Below are 26,740 nucleotides of genomic sequence, written 5' to 3' on the forward strand. Positions count from 1 at the left end.
CATGAACATCCTTGAACCCTAGATTCTCGTGTCAAGCAAGTTAACAGTGTTTACATCAATTGTTTTAAATTATCTTGACATCATTCAGTGTGTGAGTTAACAACATCTGCAGGAAATTTTTATCGTTTTCTTGGTAAGTATTTAGAATTATTATTATTACAATTCAAGTTTTGATTCAAATAGTTAATAAATGATTTGGGGCAGTGAGGGGTCCAGAAATAGAGCGTTCACCTTCCATTGAGGTGAACCTGGTTCGAATCCCAGAGGTAATTGGTCGAAACGAATTCCTCAAACAGCTTTCACCGACCCCAGTGCTGACGTAAAATATTCTCAATGGCAGACGGATCTTGGAATAAAGTCCCCTTGCCATCAGGCTAACCGTGGAAGTTTTTCGGGGTTTTCCTCTTCGTGTAACGCAAATGCGGGTTAGTTCCATCCAAAAGTCCTCCACAGAGGCAAACTTTCTCACAATACTTGATCCAGGAGTCCACTTGTCTTATGGATTGGGTTCAAAATGACAAGGCTGCGGATTAGAACGTTAGTAGTCGTAAACCCAAAAGATAGGGTCGGCTGTTCAACGACGCTTATAAAATATAAAATTATAAAAAAAAATGATTAGTGATAGATAATTTTTTTTAAAAAATAGTGCGTGGAGTCCCTCCGCGCGGAAGAAGTTAAACTTCGTAACCTGCGACGTTAATTGTAGAAGAATCAGCAGTCGTAGAAGGATCACTAGTTCTATTCAACGACTCTTTTTCCTGCCTCTCTCGCTTCCGTGCTCTGTGATCACGGTAATATTGTGCACTTTTCCCTCGTGGACCTCTTGCACTAGTGGAAGTGCTTGTGGTTGCCTCATCGTCTTGCCATGGAAAATGTATTTGTATTAATAATGTATGTGGATGCGTCATAATGTAATTTCAGAAGAGAAACAATCAATTGATATTCACAAGAGACGTACCTTGACATAACCTTAAATCCGTCGCATTGTCCGTGGGATTGTTTTCAATCATTTTTTACAATTGTTATCCACTAAGTTTGAAAATAAAAAATACTATCCTATTAAATTATATGTGTATCAAATCAAATTAAAAAAAAATTTATAGAAAAACAATACTTTTATGACTTTTATTATTTTTATGCTAGTGAGAACCAAAACAATATGGAAATGAATGAGGGACAACTGGATCCTACCACGTGTTTTCCCGGTTATTAAAAATGTAGTGTTAAACGTTTAACGCAAAATTGTTTGAAGTCGCATAAGAAGACATTCAAAAATACATTTCCTTGTTTTTTGTTCAATAGAAAATACGTCTGCTTTCCTGTTTGCATCCCTTAACAAACATTTAAAGAAACTGCAGATGTTCTTTTTTTTAAAACGCATTATTGTTGCAAAATTATAAAATGTTCGTGATTTCTGTGAAGCTCCTAAATCGGAACTGAAAACAATGAAAACAAAGCATGCCTTTTGAAAGAGGGAAAAATTTTTCTTTGTCTTCATAGGAAAAAAAAGTACATTTTTAAAATTCGAGAACATTTTCCTTCTTTTAAAAAGATTCATATGTAATGAATTTGTATAAATACATTTTAAAAATAGCATACCGCAGATTACAGAATTAATATATAGAAAAATATAGCCAAGATGAAACTCATCATTATTTTGTGCCTGACTGGTGTGGCTGTTTCAGCTCCCAGTCAAGAATATATTTGTCCTTGCTATAATTGGTTCACCTGTGATAGCGGTAAGAAATAATAACTCTTAAGCTAATGTTTGAATTATTCTACTCTAAGGACTTAATGATCAACCTTAAATGTTCTAATTAAAAAGTGTTTTTTCAGTACCTGGCCATATTAATAAGACGCACTATAAGATTCTGTGCAAAATTATAAGTATCAGGTGATACTATACAGTTGCATTGTTTTTACACGGTTGAAACCGGTTTACGCTCCTTTATCAGTTGGTTTACATTTCACTGCAATACGTTAAAAATAAATACAAGTACAAAATATATAAAAAGTCTCCAGAATAAAAACCCATTACATGTACGTTTAAATTTGCATAGTAACTCGTGCAAATCATGCTATTATTAAAAAAACTACAGTGCGTCTAATAATTTGATCTAATTATTATAATATACTAATATAGTGCTTGATATAATAAATATTCTATATTTATATAATACATAGGCTAATTTATTCTATCGTCAAATTTATATTATGTATCGTCCAATTTAACCAATTAATATTTAAATTTGCATAGTAACTCGTGCAAATCATGTTATTATTAAAAAAAACTACAGTGCGTCTAATAATTTGATCTAATTATTATAATATACTAATATAGTGCTTGATATAATAAATATTCTATATTTATATAATACATAGGCTAATTTATTCTATCGTCAAATTTATATTATGTATCGTCCAATTTAACCAATTAATATTTAAATTTGCATAGTAACTCGTGCAAATCATGTTATTATTAAAAAAAACTACAGTGCGTCTAATAATTTGATCTAATTATTATAATATACTAATATAGTGCTTGATATAATAAATATTCTATATTTATATAATACATAGGCTAATTTATTCTATCGTCAAATTTATATTATGTATCGTCCAATTTAACCAATTAATATTTAAATTTGCATAGTAACTCGTGCAAATCATGTTATTATTAAAAAAAACTACAGTGCGTCTAATAATTTGATCTAATTATTATAATATACTAATATAGTGCTTGATATAATTAATATTCTATATTTATATAATACATAGGCTAATTTATTCTATCGTCAAATTTATATTATGTATCGTCCAATTTAACCAATTAATATTTAAATTTGCATAGTAACTCGTGCAAATCATGTTATTATTAAAACAAACTACAGTGCGTCTAATAATTTGATCTAATTATTATAATATACTAATATAGTGCTTGATATAATAAATATTCTATATTTATATAATACATAGGCTAATTTATTCTATCGTCAAATTTATATTATGTATCGTCCAATTTAACCAATTAATATTTAAATTTGCATAGTAACTCGTGCAAATCATGTTATTATTAAAAAAAACTACAGTGCGTCTAAAAATTTGATCTAATTATTATAATATACTAATATAGTGCTTGATATAATAAATATTCTATATTTATATAATACATAGGCTAATTTATTCTATCGTCAAATTTATATTATGTATCGTCCAATTTAACCAATTAATATTTAAATTTGCATAGTAACTCGTGCAAATCATGTTATTATTAAAAAAAACTACAGTGCGTCTAATAATTTGATCTAATTATTATAATATACTAATATAGTGCTTAATATAATAAATATTCTATATTTATATAATATATGGACTAATTTATTCTATCGTCAAATTTATATTATAACTCGTCCAATTTAACCAATTAATGTTTAAATTTGCATAGTAACTCGTGCAAATCATGTTATTATTAAAAAAACTACAGTGCGTCTAATAATTTGATCTAATTATTATAATATACTAATATAGTGCTTAATATAATAAATATTCTATATTTATATAATATATGGACTAATTTATTCTATCGTCAAATTTATATTATAACTCGTCCAATTTAACCAATTAATGTTTAAATTTGCATAGTAACTCGTGCAAATCATGTTATTATTAAAAAAACTACAGTGCGTCTAATAATTTGATCTAATTATTATAATATACTAATATAGTGCTTAATATAATAAATATTCTATATTTATATAATATATGGACTAATTTATTCTATCGTCAAATTTATATTATAACTCGTCCAATTTAACCAATTAATGTTTAAATTTGCATAGTAACTCGTGCAAATCATGTTATTATTAAAAAAAACTACAGTGCGTCTAATAATTTGATCTAATTATTATAATATACTAATTTAGTGCTTGATATAATAAATATTCTACATTTATAAAATATATGGGCTAATTTATTCTATCGTCAAATTTATATTATAACTCGTCCAATTTAACCAATTAATGTTTAAATTTGCATAGTAACTCGTGCAAATCATGTTATTATTAAAAAAACTACAGTGCGTCTAATAATTTGATCTAATTATTATAATATACTAATATAGTGCTTAATATAATAAATATTCTATATTTATATAATATATGGACTAATTTATTCTATCGTCAAATTTATATTATAACTCGTCCAATTTAACCAATTAATGTTTAAATTTGCATAGTAACTCGTGCAAATCATGTTATTATTAAAAAAAACTACAGTGCGTCTAATAATTTGATCTAATTATTATAATATACTAATTTAGTGCTTGATATAATAAATATTCTACATTTATAAAATATATGGGCTAATTTATTCTATCGTCAAATTTATATTATAACTCGTCCAATTTAACCAATTAATGTTTAAATTTGCATAGTAACTCGTGCAAATCATGTTATTATTAAAAAAACTACAGTGCGTCTAATAATTTGATCTAATTATTATAATATACTAATTTAGTGCTTGATATAATAAATATTCTACATTTATATAATATATGGACTAATTTATTCTATCGTCAAATTTATATTATAACTCGTCCAATTTAACCAATTAATGTTTAAATTTGCATAGTAACTCGTGCAAATCATGTTATTATTAAAAAAACTACAGTGCGTCTAATAATTTGATCTAATTATTATAATATACTAATATAGTGCTTGATATAATAAATATTCTACATTTATATAATATATGGACTAATTTATTCTATCGTCAAATTTATATTATACATCGTCCAATTTAACCAATTAATGTTTAAATTTGCATAGTAACTCGTGCAAATCATGTTATTATTAAAAAAACTACAGTGCGTCTAATAATTTGATCTAATTATTATAATATACTAATTTAGTGCTTGATATAATAAATATTCTACATTTATATAATATATGGACTAATTTATTCTATCGTCAAATTTATATTATACATCGTCCAATTTAACCAATTAATGTTTAAATTTGCATAGTAACTCGTGCAAATCATGTTATTATTAAAAAAACTACAGTGCGTCTAATAATTTGATCTAATTATTATAATATACTAATATAGTGCTTAATATAATAAATATTCTATATTTATATAATATATGGACTAATTTATTCTATCGTCAAATTTATATTATAACTCGTCCAATTTAACCAATTAATGTTTAAATTTGCATAGTAACTCGTGCAAATCATGTTATTATTAAAAAAACTACAGTGCGTCTAATAATTTGATCTAATTATTATAATATACTAATATAGTGCTTGATATAATAAATATTCTACATTTATATAATATATGGACTAATTTATTCTATCGTCAAATTTATATTATACATCGTCCAATTTAACCAATTAATGTTTAAATTTGCATAGTAACTCGTGCAAATCATGTTATTATTAAAAAAACTACAGTGCGTCTAATAATTTGATCTAATTATTATAATATACTAATTTAGTGCTTGATATAATAAATATTCTACATTTATATAATATATGGACTAATTTATTCTATCGTCAAATTTATATTATACATCGTCCAATTTAACCAATTAATGTTTAAATTTGCATAGTAACTCGTGCAAATCATGTTATTATTAAAAAAACTACAGTGCGTCTAATAATTTGATCTAATTATTATAATATACTAATTTAGTGCTTGATATAATAAATATTCTACATTTATATAATATATGGACTAATTTATTCTATCGTCAAATTTATATTATACATCGTCCAATTTAACCAATTAATGTTTAAATTTGCATAGTAACTCGTGCAAATCATGTTATTATTAAAAAAACTACAGTGCGTCTAATAATTTGATCTAATTATTATAATATACTAATATAGTGCTTGATATAATAAATATTCTACATTTATATAATATATGGACTAATTTATTCTATCGTCAAATTTATATTATACATCGTCCAATTTAACCAATTAATGTTTAAATTTGCATAGTAACTCGTGCAAATCATGTTATTATTAAAAAAACTACAGTGCGTCTAATAATTTGATCTAATTATTATAATATACTAATTTAGTGCTTGATATAATAAATATTCTACATTTATATAATATATGGACTAATTTATTCTATCGTCAAATTTATATTATACATCGTCCAATTTAACCAATTAATGTTTAAATTTGCATAGTAACTCGTGCAAATCATGTTATTATTAAAAAAACTACAGTGCGTCTAATAATTTGATCTAATTATTATAATATACTAATATAGTGCTTGATATAATAAATATTCTACATTTATATAATATATGGGCTAATTTATTCTATCGTCAAATTTATATTATACATCGTCCAATTTAACCAATTAATGTTTAAATTTGCATAGTAACTCGTGCAAATCATGTTATTATTAAAAAAACTACAGTGCGTCTAATAATTTGATCTAATTATTATAATATACTAATATAGTGCTTGATATAATAAATATTCTACATTTATATAATATATGGGCTAATTTATTCTATCGTCAAATTTATATTATAACTCGTCCAATTTAACCAATTAATGTTTAAATTTGCATAGTAACTCGTGCAAATCATGTTATTATTAAAAAAACTACAGTGCGTCTAATAATTTGATCTAATTATTATAATATACTAATTTAGTGCTTGATATAATAAATATTCTACATTTATATAATATATGGACTAATTTATTTTACGTCAAATTTATATTATACATCGTCCAATTTAACCAATTAATGTTTAAATTTGCATAGTAACTCGTGCAAATCATGTTATTATTAAAAAAACTACAGTGCGTCTAATAATTTGATCTAATTATTATAATATACTAATATAGTGCTTGATATAATAAATATTCTACATTTATATAATATATGGGCTAATTTATTCTATCGTCAAATTTATATTATACATCGTCCAATTTAACCCATTGCTACACTAACCTAAACAAGTGCAAACATTTGCGTAAAAACACTCAAGCTGTGATAATAAAGAATCTTGTTACATAGAATCTTATAGTGGGTCTAATATTTTTATCCAGGGATTGTATATTATGAGGTTATACTCCTAAATATTTACTTTTCTGGTTAGAGGATGGTTTCGTTTCATTTTTTGTAAATCGACCTTTAAGGTTTCGTACTTAGTTTATCTTACTATTCAAAATTTTTGTCTATTATTATTAGTTAAAGTAATTAAAATGTAAGAAATTATGAAAATAAAGTTGTTTTTCATGGAAAATTATCTTTTAAATAAACGTATTTTGTAACTGAGTGTAAAAAATTTTCCGATTCGTTTAAAAAATTCGTTTGGCGAAATATGCAAAAATAAAATTACGATTAAAAGGGGGAAACGTTATCCTTATTGGGAACCCTATTTCCCAGATCACAGTTAGAGACATCTAGATCTTAAGTTTTTTTTTTCATTTGCCCGAGGTAACAACTTTGTAAACTGATGGTAAATTAAATATTTTTTACACATAAAAGATTAAAACTTGTGAATTATGTTTTGTTTTTAGTTCCTTGTATTTATTCCTTATATTAGTTACTTGTATTTATTAATAAAATAAAAAATATTTTGATTCTTTCTTTTTTTTCTTTCAAACAAATTGATAAGGAAAGCGGTTAGGTAGCTTGCATTGGGTCGAACTGAGGTGAAAGTTTTGATTGACAGTTTTATGATAAAATCATAATAAAATTTTATCAATGAAAGGTAAATGAAATTATATTCATAAAGCTGTTCGAACTTGTATTTTCCGCGAACTCTAAGTTCCGAAAGAATTTCGCAGCGTTGTTCTCTCTAATGCTTCCTTTTATATTTTATACCCGTCGTTGAACACACGACCCTGTTTTTGGGTTTACGTTTACTAATAATCAACTCCGTAGCCTTGTATTTTTGAATCCAATTAAGAAGACAAGAAGGGAACTTCTGGATCAAGTATTGGGAGAAATTTTGCCTTTCGTGGAGGACTTTTGGAGTTCGCGTTACACGGAGAGGAAAACCCCCGTAAACCTTCTACGGCTAGCCTGATGGCAAAGGCATCCATCGGCTCCCCTGCGGCACAAGGAAATTTCTATATCAGTACCCCCAGAGGTATGATTTGCTATGGGAACATGGAGAAGTTTGTGACTCCGCTAATTTAGCTTGCATCAGTCACCATTTACTACAAGGGGAGTCTCCGGCCGGCGGGGATCGAACCCACGACCTCTTGCACATGGCCCAGTGCCCTACCAACCAGGCTATCTCTAAAGCTACTTTACCAATATCAACAAGCCTGCTTGGTGAAACCAAGCAAATTTAAGGGAAAGGGTGGGTTTCTTGGTTTTCAGCAGTACCATATATGGCCAAGACTTCAGCCACACACGTCACAACCAGTTTTAAAGGGCTGACACATTTATACATCCATCCATTCACAGATCGTTATTTTGATCTGAAACAGCGAACAATTCATCTCCAATTCATTACCCCCAGAAGTGTTCATTTGTTATTGGGACGTGGAGGACTTTGTGACCCGACACATGTAACGATTTGAGAATTTAGACCACAAGATACGATTCTTACAGACACGAAAGCAAGTTAGTTATAATGTAGCAGCAAATAAGTCATGAAAAAGAAACTTGAAGAAATAAGATCAAAACAAGAACGAAAGGAGACGCCTGATTGAATGTCATTTAATCTGATGCGATTATCTATAAAGTTCATAATCAATGAACTAACTTCAAAGCGGTGTTTGGGAGATCCAAATGATTAGAAAAAGACTTTTTCCAGAGTAGTTAGAGTGTAATTGGGCTTATTTGTCATGGAAAGATTTTACGTACTGTTTTGTTTCCATTTTAACGTTTCAAAGCGCATGCGCGAAAATTTCAACCTGTGGAAAATACAGTAAAAGCAAGAATAATGAAAAAGTCTTTTCCTTATTTTTCAGATACAGAAAACTATCAATTATATTTCAAGACATTGTGGAAACAAATTCCGACCAAGGTAAGAACTCATAAATGTTTTGATGATTGAAAAGCATTTCTGTGTCAGAATAAAACATTCTTCAACACTAAACATATCAGGACCCAGGGCTAAAGAGAATAGAAGGGCTAGTTCACTCCGCTCTTAGAACTGAAGCTACGATTTCCCTCCTCATGACGTCACTGTGTCCACACATCTCGGAGATCGCAAGCAAAGATATTATGATAACTTTGCATCTTTCTCTTTGTAAAAATAAGTTTAGACATTTTCTGGTCATTAGCTTTCAAACTTTACGTAATTAACACTTTATTTCCGTTCATAAACATGGTTCAAAAAAACTTTCTTGGCCATTATATTAAAAAAAATACCATTTTAAACTTATAAAAATGTTTTACTAGTTGGCGAAAATGACACTATAAATACTTTATTTTAAAAAGTTCAGTTTTAACTTTAATTATTAGAATAATTATAAGACTTATAGAATTAATAATAATTAGAAGAGATTTGTTTGCGGAAAATGCATAATGGAAACACGCTGTATATGTAAAAAATGCGTTGAGCAATGAATTAAAAATTCTTATTATTTGTGTTTGCAATACATAAAAGTTGGCTATATACAATTTTGTTTAATTATAATAAAGTTTTTTTTAGTTTATTTCCTTCCTAACATCCATATTTCCTACATTCAATCAAGAAGCATGAAGTTCGGTCATTTGATGGGCTATGGTAGAAATAGATATATATTAAGTGTTGGCATGTTTAGTGTTAAGCATATTTTCTTTTTCATCCTTTTCTCTTTATTCGAGCAGTAATACGAGTAAATAGTAGTTGAAAGCTGTCCACCCCCCCTACCGTTCTTCCGAAAATGTCACCCTTCTCTGGCGATATCGTAGACAGCTCGCCTCACGCGTTTTAAAACTTTCTTAAAGTATTTGTAGTACATAAATTGCAGTTTTTACGTACTTTAAAATAATTAATAAACAATAATTATTAAATAGTAAATTATAAATGATTATAATCAATTATATAAATAATAATAGTTTATTATAAATCTAAGACAAATAGTAAATTGAAAGGACAAAATAAATACAACCAATATGAAACTTTAAGAAGCATTTAAATACAGTAATTACCTAAAAATGTGAACAAAGTATTCATCAGTCTCAAAACTTGAGCCACTTTACTTTACAAACACCCTTAAAAATGCGCCAAAATAAGCATAAAAAGGTTTTAAAAAATTCCCCCTTCATTATGAAAATAAATTCATGAAACCCGTGCTGCCATCTGTAAACAGTAAAATTAACTAAATTTCGAGAGTAGGATTCATTTATAACATAATCAATGCAGAATAATAATGGCGAACGGGCTCAGCTCGTCAGCTCGCATTGGGGAAAATTTCCACTACGCGAGTAGTGCTCGTTTCTAACCATTTCGGTCGAAGTCTTGCTTCCGGGATGAACTCGTTTGCGCTCAATATGAAGCACGATTCGATTGCGAGCTGAACCCGTTAATAACTGTGGGGGCGAAGTTATCGACCATGCCAACCGTCATCTATCAAAAGGTACCTCGTGATTGAATCGAGTTAGCATGTCTTATATACCAGTGAATTGATGTTTAATATTCGTAGTGGTAGTTACGACGCAATACTCACCCACCAGAATTTTATCAGGGATAGAATTCGATGAACGGATACCACTGGTTACTGTACTTGTGAATTACCGGGAGAGAGAGTCACCGGGTTTTTGAGTGCTGAATGTGAGAGGTGTATTAACTCCACAGTCGTAGTCGCTCCTGTGTTGCCATTAGCAGTTGAGTGTATGCAGGCTGACGTTGTGTTTAATCGAGACGAGACTGAGTAGCAACAGCGTGAGGAGGATTGGATAATGTCGCAGTCACAAGTAGCAAGTCAGCTGTTTAATGTGGTCTATCCATTGAAGTAGGCGTTACCGTCAAGTTATTTCGCGAAGTGGGTGTTACTGCGTGTACAAATCACGTCCGGACGTCAACAATGAGGGGGCGGAGTTATCGACCATGCCAACCGTCATCTATCAAAAGGTACCTCGTGATTGAATCGAGTTAGCATGTCTTATATAATTTTTTTTTTTAAATTGGTAAGGTAATCGGTTTATAATTTAATGCCAATAATTAGCTTAAAGAATCATGTTTTTTCCTAGGACATTTAGAACACACATGATTAGTTACGAAATAAAGGAATTTCTTTTTTAAATTCTATGTTAAACTTATATGTTTGTCATTACAATATTAATTTCTTCTATTTAGGAAGTCACCAAGATTAATCAAGAATTTAAAAATAATGGGGTTGTTTTCAAAAGTGACGTCATCGAAGGCATTATAGAAGAGTTCTGCTTATTTAGCAAAGAAAAAAGGGTAAAAACGAATTACATTTTAAGGCATACAACGATAGCTCAGATTTTAACAATCACGTGATTAAGCCTACACTCCCTGAGCATATTATTAGACACACTCTTAAGACTCTATGTAAAATCTTAATTATCAGGTGATACTGTACAGTTTTATTGTTTTTACGCGGTTTGCACTTGTTTACGTTAGTGTATCAATTGGTTCAATTAAACGATATATTATATAAATTCTACAATTGGATACATAAAAGACGATATAAAGATAGAATATTTATTATACCAGGTATTATATTAGTATATTATAACAATTCAACAAAATTATTAGACGCACTATAAGACTCTATGTAAAATCTTAATTATCAGGTGATACTGTACAGTTTTATTGTTTTTACGCGGTTTGCACTTGTTTACGTTAGTGTATCAATTGGTTCAATTAAACGATATATTATATAAATTCTACAATTGGATACATAAAAGACGATATAAAGATAGAATATTTATTATACCAGGTATTATATTAGTATATTATAACAATTCAACAAAATTATTAGACGCACTATAAGACTCTATGTAAAATCTTAATTATCAGGTGATACTGTACAGTTTTATTGTTTTTACGCGGTTTGCACTTGTTTACGTTAGTGTATCAATTGGTTCAATTAAACGATATATTATATAAATTCTACAATTGGATACATAAAAGACGATATAAAGATAGAATATTTATTATACCAGGTATTATATTAGTATATTATAACAATTCAACAAAATTATTAGACGCACTATAAGACTCTATGTAAAATCTTAATTATCAGGTGATACTGTACAGTTTTATTGTTTTTACGCGGTTTGCACTTGTTTACGTTAGTGTATCAATTGGTTCAATTAAACGATATATTATATAAATTCTACAATTGGATACATAAAAGACGATATAAAGATAGAATATTTATTATACCAGGTATTATATTAGTATATTATAACAATTCAACAAAATTATTAGACGCACTATAAGACTCTATGTAAAATCTTAATTATCAGGTGATACTGTACAGTTTTATTGTTTTTACGCGGTTTGCACTTGTTTACGTTAGTGTATCAATTGGTTCAATTAAACGATATATTATATAAATTCTACAATTGGATACATAAAAGACGATATAAAGATAGAATATTTATTATACCAGGTATTATATTAGTATATTATAACAATTCAACAAAATTATTAGACGCACTATAAGACTCTATGTAAAATCTTAATTATCAGGTGATACTGTACAGTTTTATTGTTTTTACGCGGTTTGCACTTGTTTACGTTAGTGTATCAATTGGTTCAATTAAACGATATATTATATAAATTCTACAATTGGATACATAAAAGACGATATAAAGATAGAATATTTATTATACCAGGTATTATATTAGTATATTATAACAATTCAACAAAATTATTAGACGCACTATAAGACTCTATGTAAAATCTTAATTATCAGGTGATACTGTACAGTTTTATTGTTTTTACGCGGTTTGCACTTGTTTACGTTAGTGTATCAATTGGTTCAATTAAACGATATATTATATAAATTCTACAATTGGATACATAAAAGACGATATAAAGATAGAATATTTATTATACCAGGTATTATATTAGTATATTATAACAATTCAACAAAATTATTAGACGCACTATAAGACTCTATGTAAAATCTTAATTATCAGGTGATACTGTACAGTTTTATTGTTTTTACGCGGTTTGCACTTGTTTACGTTAGTGTATCAATTGGTTCAATTAAACGATATATTATATAAATTCTACAATTGGATACATAAAAGACGATATAAAGATAGAATATTTATTATACCAGGTATTATATTAGTATATTATAACAATTCAACAAAATTATTAGACGCACTATAAGACTCTATGTAAAATCTTAATTATCAGGTGATACTGTACAGTTTTATTGTTTTTACGCGGTTTGCACTTGTTTACGTTAGTGTATCAATTGGTTCAATTAAACGATATATTATATAAATTCTACAATTGGATACATAAAAGACGATATAAAGATAGAATATTTATTATACCAGGTATTATATTAGTATATTATAACAATTCAACAAAATTATTAGACGCACTATAAGACTCTATGTAAAATCTTAATTATCAGGTGATACTGTACAGTTTTATTGTTTTTACGCGGTTTGCACTTGTTTACGTTAGTGTATCAATTGGTTCAATTAAACGATATATTATATAAATTCTACAATTGGATACATAAAAGACGATATAAAGATAGAATATTTATTATACCAGGTATTATATTAGTATATTATAACAATTCAACAAAATTATTAGACGCACTATAAGACTCTATGTAAAATCTTAATTATCAGGTGATACTGTACAGTTTTATTGTTTTTACGCGGTTTGCACTTGTTTACGTTAGTGTATCAATTGGTTCAATTAAACGATATATTATATAAATTCTACAATTGGATACATAAAAGACGATATAAAGATAGAATATTTATTATACCAGGTATTATATTAGTATATTATAACAATTCAACAAAATTATTAGACGCACTATAAGACTCTATGTAAAATCTTAATTATCAGGTGATACTGTACAGTTTTATTGTTTTTACGCGGTTTGCACTTGTTTACGTTAGTGTATCAATTGGTTCAATTAAACGATATATTATATAAATTCTACAATTGGATACATAAAAGACGATATAAAGATAGAATATTTATTATACCAGGTATTATATTAGTATATTATAACAATTCAACAAAATTATTAGACGCACTATAAGACTCTATGTAAAATCTTAATTATCAGGTGATACTGTACAGTTTTATTGTTTTTACGCGGTTTGCACTTGTTTACGTTAGTGTATCAATTGGTTCAATTAAACGATATATTATATAAATTCTACAATTGGATACATAAAAGACGATATAAAGATAGAATATTTATTATACCAGGTATTATATTAGTATATTATAACAATTCAACAAAATTATTAGACGCACTATAAGACTCTATGTAAAATCTTAATTATCAGGTGATACTGTACAGTTTTATTGTTTTTACGCGGTTTGCACTTGTTTACGTTAGTGTATCAATTGGTTCAATTAAACGATATATTATATAAATTCTACAATTGGATACATAAAAGACGATATAAAGATAGAATATTTATTATACCAGGTATTATATTAGTATATTATAACAATTCAACAAAATTATTAGACGCACTATAAGACTCTATGTAAAATCTTAATTATCAGGTGATACTGTACAGTTTTATTGTTTTTACGCGGTTTGCACTTGTTTACGTTAGTGTATCAATTGGTTCAATTAAACGATATATTATATAAATTCTACAATTGGATACATAAAAGACGATATAAAGATAGAATATTTATTATACCAGGTATTATATTAGTATATTATAACAATTCAACAAAATTATTAGACGCACTATAAGACTCTATGTAAAATCTTAATTATCAGGTGATACTGTACAGTTTTATTGTTTTTACGCGGTTTGCACTTGTTTACGTTAGTGTATCAATTGGTTCAATTAAACGATATATTATATAAATTCTACAATTGGATACATAAAAGACGATATAAAGATAGAATATTTATTATACCAGGTATTATATTAGTATATTATAACAATTCAACAAAATTATTAGACGCACTATAAGACTCTATGTAAAATCTTAATTATCAGGTGATACTGTACAGTTTTATTGTTTTTACGCGGTTTGCACTTGTTTACGTTAGTGTATCAATTGGTTCAATTAAACGATATATTATATAAATTCTACAATTGGATACATAAAAGACGATATAAAGATAGAATATTTATTATACCAGGTATTATATTAGTATATTATAACAATTCAACAAAATTATTAGACGCACTATAAGACTCTATGTAAAATCTTAATTATCAGGTGATACTGTACAGTTTTATTGTTTTTACGCGGTTTGCACTTGTTTACGTTAGTGTATCAATTGGTTCAATTAAACGATATATTATATAAATTCTACAATTGGATACATAAAAGACGATATAAAGATAGAATATTTATTATACCAGGTATTATATTAGTATATTATAACAATTCAACAAAATTATTAGACGCACTATAAGACTCTATGTAAAATCTTAATTATCAGGTGATACTGTACAGTTTTATTGTTTTTACGCGGTTTGCACTTGTTTACGTTAGTGTATCAATTGGTTCAATTAAACGATATATTATATAAATTCTACAATTGGATACATAAAAGACGATATAAAGATAGAATATTTATTATACCAGGTATTATATTAGTATATTATAACAATTCAACAAAATTATTAGACGCACTATAAGACTCTATGTAAAATCTTAATTATCAGGTGATACTGTACAGTTTTATTGTTTTTACGCGGTTTGCACTTGTTTACGTTAGTGTATCAATTGGTTCAATTAAACGATATATTATATAAATTCTACAATTGGATACATAAAAGACGATATAAAGATAGAATATTTATTATACCAGGTATTATATTAGTATATTATAACAATTCAACAAAATTATTAGACGCACTATAAGACTCTATGTAAAATCTTAATTATCAGGTGATACTGTACAGTTTTATTGTTTTTACGCGGTTTGCACTTGTTTACGTTAGTGTATCAATTGGTTCAATTAAACGATATATTATATAAATTCTACAATTGGATACATAAAAGACGATATAAAGATAGAATATTTATTATACCAGGTATTATATTAGTATATTATAACAATTCAACAAAATTATTAGACGCACTATAAGACTCTATGTAAAATCTTAATTATCAGGTGATACTGTACAGTTTTATTGTTTTTACGCGGTTTGCACTTGTTTACGTTAGTGTATCAATTGGTTCAATTAAACGATATATTATATAAATTCTACAATTGGATACATAAAAGACGATATAAAGATAGAATATTTATTATACCAGGTATTATATTAGTATATTATAACAATTCAACAAAATTATTAGACGCACTATAAGACTCTATGTAAAATCTTAATTATCAGGTGATACTGTACAGTTTTATTGTTTTTACGCGGTTTGCACTTGTTTACGTTAGTGTATCAATTGGTTCAATTAAACGATATATTATATAAATTCTACAATTGGATACATAAAAGACGATATAAAGATAGAATATTTATTATACCAGGTATTATATTAGTATATTATAACAATTCAACAAAATTATTAGACGCACTATAAGACTCTATGTAAAATCTTAATTATCAGGTGATACTGTACAGTTTTATTGTTTTTACGCGGTTTGCACTTGTTTACGTTAGTGTATCAATTGGTTCAATTAAACGATATATTATATAAATTCTACAATTGGATACATAAAAGACGATATAAAGATAGAATATTTATTATACCAGGTATTATATTAGTATATTATAACAATTCAACAAAATTATTAGACGCACTATAAGACTCTATGTAAAATCTTAATTATCAGGTGATACTGTACAGTTTTATTGTTTTTACGCGGTTTGCACTTGTTTACGTTAGTGTATCAATTGGTTCAATTAAACGATATATTATATAAATTCTACAATTGGATACATAAAAGACGATATAAAGATAGAATATTTATTATACCAGGTATTATATTAGTATATTATAACAATTCAACAAAATTATTAGACGCACTATAAGACTCTATGTAAAATCTTAATTATCAGGTGATACTGTACAGTTTTATTGTTTTTACGCGGTTTGCACTTGTTTACGTTAGTGTATCAATTGGTTCAATTAAACGATATATTATATAAATTCTACAATTGGATACATAAAAGACGATATAAAGATAGAATATTTATTATACCAGGTATTATATTAGTATATTATAACAATTCAACAAAATTATTAGACGCACTATAAGACTCTATGTAAAATCTTAATTATCAGGTGATACTGTACAGTTTTATTGTTTTTACGCGGTTTGCACTTGTTTACGTTAGTGTATCAATTGGTTCAATTAAACGATATATTATATAAATTCTACAATTGGATACATAAAAGACGATATAAAGATAGAATATTTATTATACCAGGTATTATATTAGTATATTATAACAATTCAACAAAATTATTAGACGCACTATAAGACTCTATGTAAAATCTTAATTATCAGGTGATACTGTACAGTTTTATTGTTTTTACGCGGTTTGCACTTGTTTACGTTAGTGTATCAATTGGTTCAATTAAACGATATATTATATAAATTCTACAATTGGATACATAAAAGACGATATAAAGATAGAATATTTATTATACCAGGTATTATATTAGTATATTATAACAATTCAACAAAATTATTAGACGCACTATAAGACTCTATGTAAAATCTTAATTATCAGGTGATACTGTACAGTTTTATTGTTTTTACGCGGTTTGCACTTGTTTACGTTAGTGTATCAATTGGTTCAATTAAACGATATATTATATAAATTCTACAATTGGATACATAAAAGACGATATAAAGATAGAATATTTATTATACCAGGTATTATATTAGTATATTATAACAATTCAACAAAATTATTAGACGCACTATAAGACTCTATGTAAAATCTTAATTATCAGGTGATACTGTACAGTTTTATTGTTTTTACGCGGTTTGCACTTGTTTACGTTAGTGTATCAATTGGTTCAATTAAACGATATATTATATAAATTCTACAATTGGATACATAAAAGACGATATAAAGATAGAATATTTATTATACCAGGTATTATATTAGTATATTATAACAATTCAACAAAATTATTAGACGCACTATAAGACTCTATGTAAAATCTTAATTATCAGGTGATACTGTACAGTTTTATTGTTTTTACGCGGTTTGCACTTGTTTACGTTAGTGTATCAATTGGTTCAATTAAACGATATATTATATAAATTCTACAATTGGATACATAAAAGACGATATAAAGATAGAATATTTATTATACCAGGTATTATATTAGTATATTATAACAATTCAACAAAATTATTAGACGCACTATAAGACTCTATGTAAAATCTTAATTATCAGGTGATACTGTACAGTTTTATTGCTTTTACGCGGTTTGCACTTGTTTACGTTAGTGTATCAGTGGGTGAAATGAGATAATATATAATATTTATTCGACGATTGGATAAATAAGACGATATATTATATAAATATAGAATATTTATTATATCAGGTAATATATTACTATGTTATAATAATCAGGCAAAATTATTCGAAGCACTGTAGTGTTTAATTAATTACATGTTTTGCACGAGTTTGTATGCAATACTTCTATATTCAAACACACATGTAATGGTTTTTTATTTAAGAGATTTTTTATATAATTCCTACTTGCAATAATATTTTATTTTTTAACGTATTGCATTACAATGTTAACCAATTGATACACGAACGTAAGCAAGTCCAAACCGGTCTCAGTGTCGTAAAAAAATAAAGCTGTATAGAGTATCACGTGATAATTAAGATTTTACATAGAATATTAGAGTGCGTCCAATAATATGGCCAGAGACTGTACAATAATAGATCTCGTCAAAAAAATTCCGCGTTTGCGACGTACAGTGCTCAAAATTAAAAACTGACCACCCTGAATAACTTTTGATCAAATGATTGGAGCTTCACGTTCTAGGACTCCATCTTAATAGTTAGAGAGAGTAACTTCAAATATGATAATTAACGAAAGGAGACAATGTTTTAAGTTAAGAAATCAGACACAAAAATCTACTTTCTAACATACCGTAAAACATACTTTTATTTCCAACGGATTCGGATTTCTGACACCCAAAATATGCGGGGTAATTGCAATCTGGAAAATCCTGTCCCTATAAATTGGTCCGGAGAGCACTTCAAATTTTGGTCCCCTTAATGTAAATTTCACTTTTAGCGTATATCACCATATCTTGAGAACTTTTTAAGCGTATTGAAAAATTTTTGAGCACACTTCTAAAATTCGTTTATAAATGCAAAAAATATTTCTCTAAAAATACTTATTATTTTTAATAAATGTTTTTTATATTGGTCGAAAAATTCTTAATTGTAAAGTGTACAATTTTTTGCATCATTAGAACCCTATTTCCCAGATTGCAGTTACCCCTTATATTTTGGTGGTCAAAAATCCAGACCCCTCGAAAAAAATAGATGTTTAAAAATAGATGGTTGTGTTATTATAGATGCATAGATGTTTGTAATAATAGATGTTATAGATGTTACGAGAAAAGGAGTTTTTGTGTCTGATTTCGTAACTTAAAATATCATCTGCTCTTATTGATTGGCATATTTTAAGTCGATAACACCCATCATTAGATCAAAAGCTATTCAAAGTAGTCCGTTTCTTTACCCATTGGCAAAATGGGTCTTGGTTTGGATTTGATGGCGTTCACACACTTTTCAACTGCGTTCAAGAGTAAGAGTAAACAGTGCGCGTGCGTTGCTATGGCGACGGCTGCTGTTTTTATTTTATTTTTCACTATCAGGCACTTTTAATGTATTTACATGATAATAATTTAAAGTATTTTAATATTCTTTTTATTATTAACGTATAATCACTGTCTTGATGGTGATTTCAATATAAATATGAATGCTCACGAAGGAAAAAATATTTTGTGACGTCTTGAAACACGTGCATAGGCAAGATTTGAAAACCAATCCGACGGCAAACATCAATGGAGATAGTTTCTGCACTCAGTTTTTAACGGAGTCAATCCCGAAAGAAAAGGCCTTTGACCAATGGGTAACCACAGATAGTAAGAAGGCAATCACATCTTTTATTTTTAATTGGTAATTTTAACTTAATGTTGTTTTCATAATTTCAAATCGTAAAATGTTTTAAGAACTTTACTAAGTAGTTTTTGTACTTCTTTTGTGTGTGTGTGTACTGTACTACATATTTTTTTTTTAAATTTATTTATTAAAAAAATCTGACGTTAAAAATTTATTGAAATTCCCACTAACATTCATAACCGTTCTTCCATTGCAGATGAATATATGTGAAGACTTAGGGGTTGTAGTTTTAGATTATTATGCAGTAAGTATTTACTTTAATTCTGTTAATTAAGTATTTAATTGCCGATCGGCCTGTGTAGGGAGCAGGGAATTGTCCTTGCATCAGAGAGGTCCTGGGTTCGAATCCCGGGTAAGGCATGGATGTTTCTTTCTCTCTCTGTGTTTTCTACGTCCTTTCTCCTTAGTGTGTGAATTTGACCCGCCCTATAAACGGGTTGTGGTTGTGTGAATGGCGTGGCAGAAGTCGAATTCCTGGCCATAGATGGCGCCACTGAAAAAACAGGAACAATCGCACCCCCACTACCTAAACAGGCATACGACAAAAAAAAGTATTTAATTTGACGAGAATAGTCTGTTGTAGGGTGCCACGTCACAGTAGTGAAGTATTCTATGGAGTGCGTTTTTGCTTTTCGTATTGTTTTAAACGTTCTGTTTTTAATCAATCATAGGTTTTTTGTGTTTTGAAAGGTTAAAAAATCCGATCGTTATTGTTTGTGAAAAGATATTTAACACTAGAAAGACTGAAACTTAGTACCTATGTTGCCCCAAAGCAGTCAAAATGACTAGATTGTAAAAGAATAAAGAAATTTTTTAAAAATCAATTTTTAATATTTTTTATATTATTTACAGTTATATAACAAGTTTCTAGTAAATATTAACTATAAAAAAATTATAATGTTGTACAAAATTCTAAGAAATTGTGTCATTTGCAGCATGGTTTTTCTAATTGAAATTAAAAGCAGTCAAAATGACTTCCTTAGGCAATCTAGTGTTAAAAACATAATCAAACTATTTTTTATTATTTAATCACTATTATTGTTAAATTAAACTTCTTCAGTTTCTCGGGACATTGTAATTCCTAAATGATTATAGGACGAAAAAGGGGTTAAACTCTTAATTATATCATTTAAAAATGGAATGCAAAGGCTCTTGTTTTTATTTCAGCATTTTTCATTACATAGGGAAAACAAACGGGACTGTTAATCTCTTAAGGTAAGAATACAGCCCGGACAGCAAAACAGAGTTATTTACACTCAGCAATAACCTTTTACTGTAAACCTAGTAATGCTTGTTATGCTGCATACTTGTAAACCTTCTAACCTTAAAGCAATATCTGTGACAACTTGTTCTATTCTACGCACATTACCCTTATTCAAAACCTTGGAAAACAACCTTTTATATAAAAACCTTAAATCGAGGTTGATTTAGGGATTTCAAGCGAGAAAAATTCCTTGAATAAAGTTAGTCTTAAGGTGAAAATAATCATAAATCTAGGTCATTATAAGGTCGCAAAGTCTTGTATGCTCAGCTAAACTCCATCTTGTCATGAAATTTTAATGGCCAATGCAATTTGATCCTATCGCTAGTGTGATCTCAGCTAAAATATCATTATAAACCTAAGCCCAGAAAGCCTTATGGCAACGTTGAGACAGAATTTTCTTTTTAATTGTGACGAAAATACTGCAATTTCAAACCTATCATCCTAAAAGGATTAAAAAGTATTTTTTTTAAAAAATATTCTCACTTAGGTAAAATGGTCACTTCTGTTATAGGAACTGTTATAGGAACCGACTAGTAATAGGATCAAACTGCATTGTCCATTAAAATTTCATGACAAGATTCAGTTTAACTGAGCATACAAGACGCTACGGAAAGAAACCTTATAATGACCTAGATTTATAATTATTTTCAGCTTAAGACTACCTTTATTCAAGGAATTTTAATTGCTTGAAAACCCTAAGACAACCTTCATTTAAGATTTTTTTTTATAGAAGGTTGTTTTTTAAGGTTTTGGAGTAGGGTAATGTGTGTACATAGAATAGAGCAGATAGTCGCAGATCTCGTTTTACGATTAGGAGGTTTACACCTATACCGCATAACAAACCCTTTTAGGTTTTCATTACAAGGTTTTTGCTGAGTGAAAATAAACCTTTTCCTGCTACCTGGGATGTGTGTAATGTTGCCTTCTATGTTGTCAGAGAGAAATGTGTGGACTCGTTTAGACAAATTCAACAATCACACTGACTGTAAAAGAGACAGCTCCATGAAAATTGCCCGTCTCCGTTTTAAGTTCAGTCACCCAGCTTTGACCGACTACGTACGTATTAGTCTCACCGAAATAAATCCTCCATGGTTATACACTTGATAGAAATTAATAAAAAGGATACAAATGTTTTTAAGGGAGTTGACAAACTGCGCGGCAATCGTTACCGTATTTAGATGCTGTTTCCGGAATAGACTAAACAATCTGCGTAATTTACACCCTGCATTACAACTACTTCTATTTTACATGAGTATTTTTCTTTTATTATTATTTTAGAAAGCTTGCTCAGACCCAAGTCAAGCTCGACTATGCGGTATTTTAAATAAAGTTTGGGTAAGTTATTTTTTCTTTAAAAGTATATTACTTACACAAATCATTTTGCAACTCTCTTTTTATATATCTCATAATATTAAAAGGATTATTTACGTGATTTACTCCCAAAGTCTGTGCATATATATATATATATATATATATATATATATATATATATATATATATATATATAATGAAACAAAAAGTTTCATTTATTGCGCATAAGCTGCAAGTAAACAGAACTCATTAGATAAGTTCAAAATGAAGATAAAACAAAGGAAAATTATAGACGTATGAAGAAAAAAAAAGGGGGGGTGGGAATAATAATGAAAAAAAATAACATACAACTAATTTAAAAAAAGAAAAAAATTATGAAATTTTTTTTTTTTTTTTATTTATGTTTTTTTTTTTAAAAAAAAAACAGAAAATAAAAGATATAATCTTTTTTTCATCAGCCCACACGATTATATCTAGGTGTTACATTATATAATAGTGCTCCTCACACTATTGTATTAATATATTTTGCTTTGGCTATATTGATACAATATCAGAAAGCACTCTTTTTGGCGGATATAATCGTGTGAGCTGATGAAAAAATTATATCTCTTATTTTCCGGTTTTTTTAAAAAACTAAAACATTTCATCATTTTTTTTTTAAATCAGTTGTTTGTTATTTTTTTTCTCACTATTATTTCCCCCCCCCCATTTTCTTTCATATGTCTATAATTTTCCTTTGTTTTATCTTCATTTTTAACTAATATATATATATATATATATATATATATATATATATATATATATATATATATATATATATATATATATATATATATATATATATATATATATATATATATATATATATCATCATAGTTGGCCAGACAGCCCAATGTGAGCCATTGCCTTCTTCTGAAGATTTCTCCATGACGACTTCCGATTTACCTTTGATCTTCAATTATTTTCATTAATTGTCAATAAAATCAGACTCCACTGATTCAGCCCATCTTAACCGCTTTCTTGTTCCAGTGGGTCTAAAAAGCAGTTATTTTTTATTGTATTGTCATCATTCACTCGAATCACGTGGGCCATCCAATTCATTCTATTTATTTTTATGTATTTAATAATATCAGGTTGTTTATAAATCTTGTACAGTTCAAAGTTAAATCTCCTTCTCCAGTCATTGTTTTCATTTACACCACCAAGTATACTCCGCAAAATCATTCTCTCAAATGTTGCGATACAATTTTCCTCCTGTTCTGTCATCGTCCAAGCTTCAGAAGCGTGTGTCAAGACTGGCCCGACAAGAGTTTTGTAGATAAATAACTTTGTTTTTCTAGAAATAAACCTAGATTTACTAAGTCTTCTCACCCCATAGACAGCCCTATTTGCCAGATAGAGTCGGTTTTTTATTTCAGGAGTAATTCTGTTGTCAATGGTAATAATTGATCCTAAGTAAGTAAAACTCCTTTCTGTTTCAAATCTAAACGAATTTATGTCAAGATAGGGGTCTAGGACTCTATTTCTTGAGAGTAACATATATTTTGTTTTTTCTACATTTATGACTAAGCAGATTTGCCTTGCAGCCACCTCAAGGGCTAGAAATGCCTCTTTCAATATATATATATATATATATATATATATATATATATATATATATATATATATATATATATATATATATATATATATATATATATATATATATATATATATATATATATATATATATATATACATATATATATATATATATATATATATATATATATATATATATATATATGTATATATATGTATATATATATATATATATATATATATGTGTATATATATATATATATATATATATATATATATATATATATATATATATATATATATATATATATATATATATATATATATATATATATATATATATATATATATATATATATATATATATATATATATATGAAGGTTAATGAATTCAAATACCTTGGAACAATGATCAATGACCAAAACAGCATAAAAACAGAAATAGACAACCAAATTAAAATGGCAAACAAGTGTTACTTTGGACTAAGAAAGCAATTAAGATCAAGCCTAATCAGTCAAAAAACCAAAATTAAAATTTATAAAACTCTTATTCTACCTGTATTGCTCTATGCATTTGAAACATGGACACTAAACGCAGACACTCAGCGTACTCTTGGTGTTTTTTAAAGGAAAATCCTTAGAAATATTTTTGGCCCAGTACAGGAAAGAGGCTGTTGGCGAATCAGATACAACTTTGAATTATATAGACTCTATGGACAGCCACAGATAGTGCAGGTCATCCGAAGCACTAGATTAAGATGGCTTGGCCACATCTGGAGAGGTCCAGAAAACAATGCAGTACGAATCGCCACCTTTAAAAATCCTTCTGGATCTCGGGCCAGAGGAAGACCTCCAACTAGATGCCTGGGTGACACTACTCAAGATCTCAAAGTAATAAGGATTAACAACTGGAAAAAAATCGCCATGGATAGGAGGCGTTGGAGGCTACGCGTGGTTGAGGCAGCCAAGGCCTGTAAGGGGCTGCCGTGCTGAAGAAGAAGAAGATATATATATATATATATATATATATGTGTGTGTTTGGAAAATCTGAGAATTATGTTGTTGCGCTGTTTATACCATTTTTCGAATGTATTGATGTTCAAAAAAGTTCAATATAAAATTAAAATAAGTTAAATTTTTTTTTAATAAAATAGATCTGTAAAACGAAATTCAATCAATGTTGTGTTATAATCATCGTATTTTTATTCTTTTTATAGGGACCCACAATGGACTTATTTGATTCAAGACATTTACAAGGGAAATGTTGAAATGTTTAGAAATTCTTTTATTTCTTTATTCTTTTTCTTTTTCTTTAATCTTTTATTTCTTTATTCTTTTTTAAAACAACTCTTTTATTTCGTTATTTTGTGAATAAAACATGCAAAATGTCGAATTTAAATAAAATAAGAAGGACAATGAGTTAGCAGTTGCTTGAGCAAGTTTTAAAAAATGATTATTTTTTTTCAAGAAATAATTCAATATTAATCTGTTTCATTTATATGTTTACTAAAAATATCAAAATGCTGCACGTTAAGACAACTTAACTACGCTTTTAAAAACAATGGAAGGTATGGAACAACATTTGTGTTCTGTCTGTTTGCTTATTAGTTTAAAAAAAAATATCTTTCATGTTTTTTTTTAGGTTTTGAGTCATTCAAAAAGAAGCAATTTAACTGTTACAATTGCTCCATTAAATTCAATAATATTCTGTATGCAATTTAATTCTCGAAGTTTAAATTGCATAAAAAAATAAAAGTGTTAGTCCATCTAATCAATGAATTCTAGTACGTGATCACTAGTTAAAAGTTATTTAGGATGTACAGTACGCATAAAAACGGGTGAACTTGATTTACTCTTGATCTAGTGATCGGATCTTTATCAATATAATTCTCAAAGTTTAAATTGCGTAAAAAAATAAAAGTGTTAGTCCATCTAATCAATGAATTCTAGTACGTGATCACTAGTTAAAAGTTATTTAGGATGTACAGTACGCATAAAAACGGGTGAACTTGATTTACTCTTGATCTAGTGATCGGATCTTTATCAATATAATTCTCAAAGTTTAAATTGCGTAAAAAAATAAAAGTGTTAGTCCATCTAATCAATGAATTCTAGTACGTGATCACTAGTTAAAAGTTATTTAGGATGTACAGTACGCATAAAAACGGGTGAACTTGATTTACTCTTGATCTAGTGATCGGATCTTTATCAATATAATTCTCAAAGTTTAAATTGCATAAAAAAATAAAAGTGTTAGTCCATCTAATCAATGAATTCTAGTACGTGATCACTAGTTAAAAGTTATTT

The 26,740-nt window shown here is 27.8% G+C and overlaps 1 protein-coding gene across 1 annotated transcript; it reads left to right on the forward strand.

The window, feature by feature from the left end:
- The first annotated feature begins 1,563 nt into the window (after positions 1-1,563).
- LOC147806593 (uncharacterized) lies at positions 1,564-25,852 on the forward strand. Its single transcript, XM_087149454.1, has 6 exons — positions 1,564-1,739; positions 8,964-9,019; positions 11,279-11,386; positions 20,474-20,521; positions 22,820-22,876; positions 25,651-25,852. Exons 1-6 carry the CDS (start codon positions 1,640-1,642, stop codon positions 25,699-25,701), a joined length of 420 nt encoding a protein of 139 aa, XP_087005580.1. The 5' UTR covers positions 1,564-1,639; the 3' UTR covers positions 25,702-25,852.
- Positions 25,853-26,740: the final 888 nt, after the last annotated feature.

This window comes from Parasteatoda tepidariorum, chromosome 8 (genome assembly GCF_982258835.1).
Source record: "Parasteatoda tepidariorum strain Cologne lab strain chromosome 8, Ptep-v5.0, whole genome shotgun sequence".
Lineage (NCBI taxonomy): Eukaryota > Metazoa > Arthropoda > Arachnida > Araneae > Theridiidae > Parasteatoda > Parasteatoda tepidariorum.

What these genes read in the sequence shown, in the direction of transcription:
- LOC147806593 (XM_087149454.1), top strand. Translation starts at nt 1,640, where the DNA reads ATGAAACTCATCATTATTTTGTGCCTGACTGGTGTGGCTGTTTCAGCT. An exon ending in TATTTAGCAAAGAAAAAAGG is followed by an intron (nt 11,387 to 20,473) that starts GTAAAAACGAAT and finishes CTTCCATTGCAG; the next exon opens with ATGAATATATGTGAAGACTT. An exon ending in TAGTTTTAGATTATTATGCA is followed by an intron (nt 20,522 to 22,819) that starts GTAAGTATTTAC and finishes TTATTATTTTAG; the next exon opens with AAAGCTTGCTCAGACCCAAG.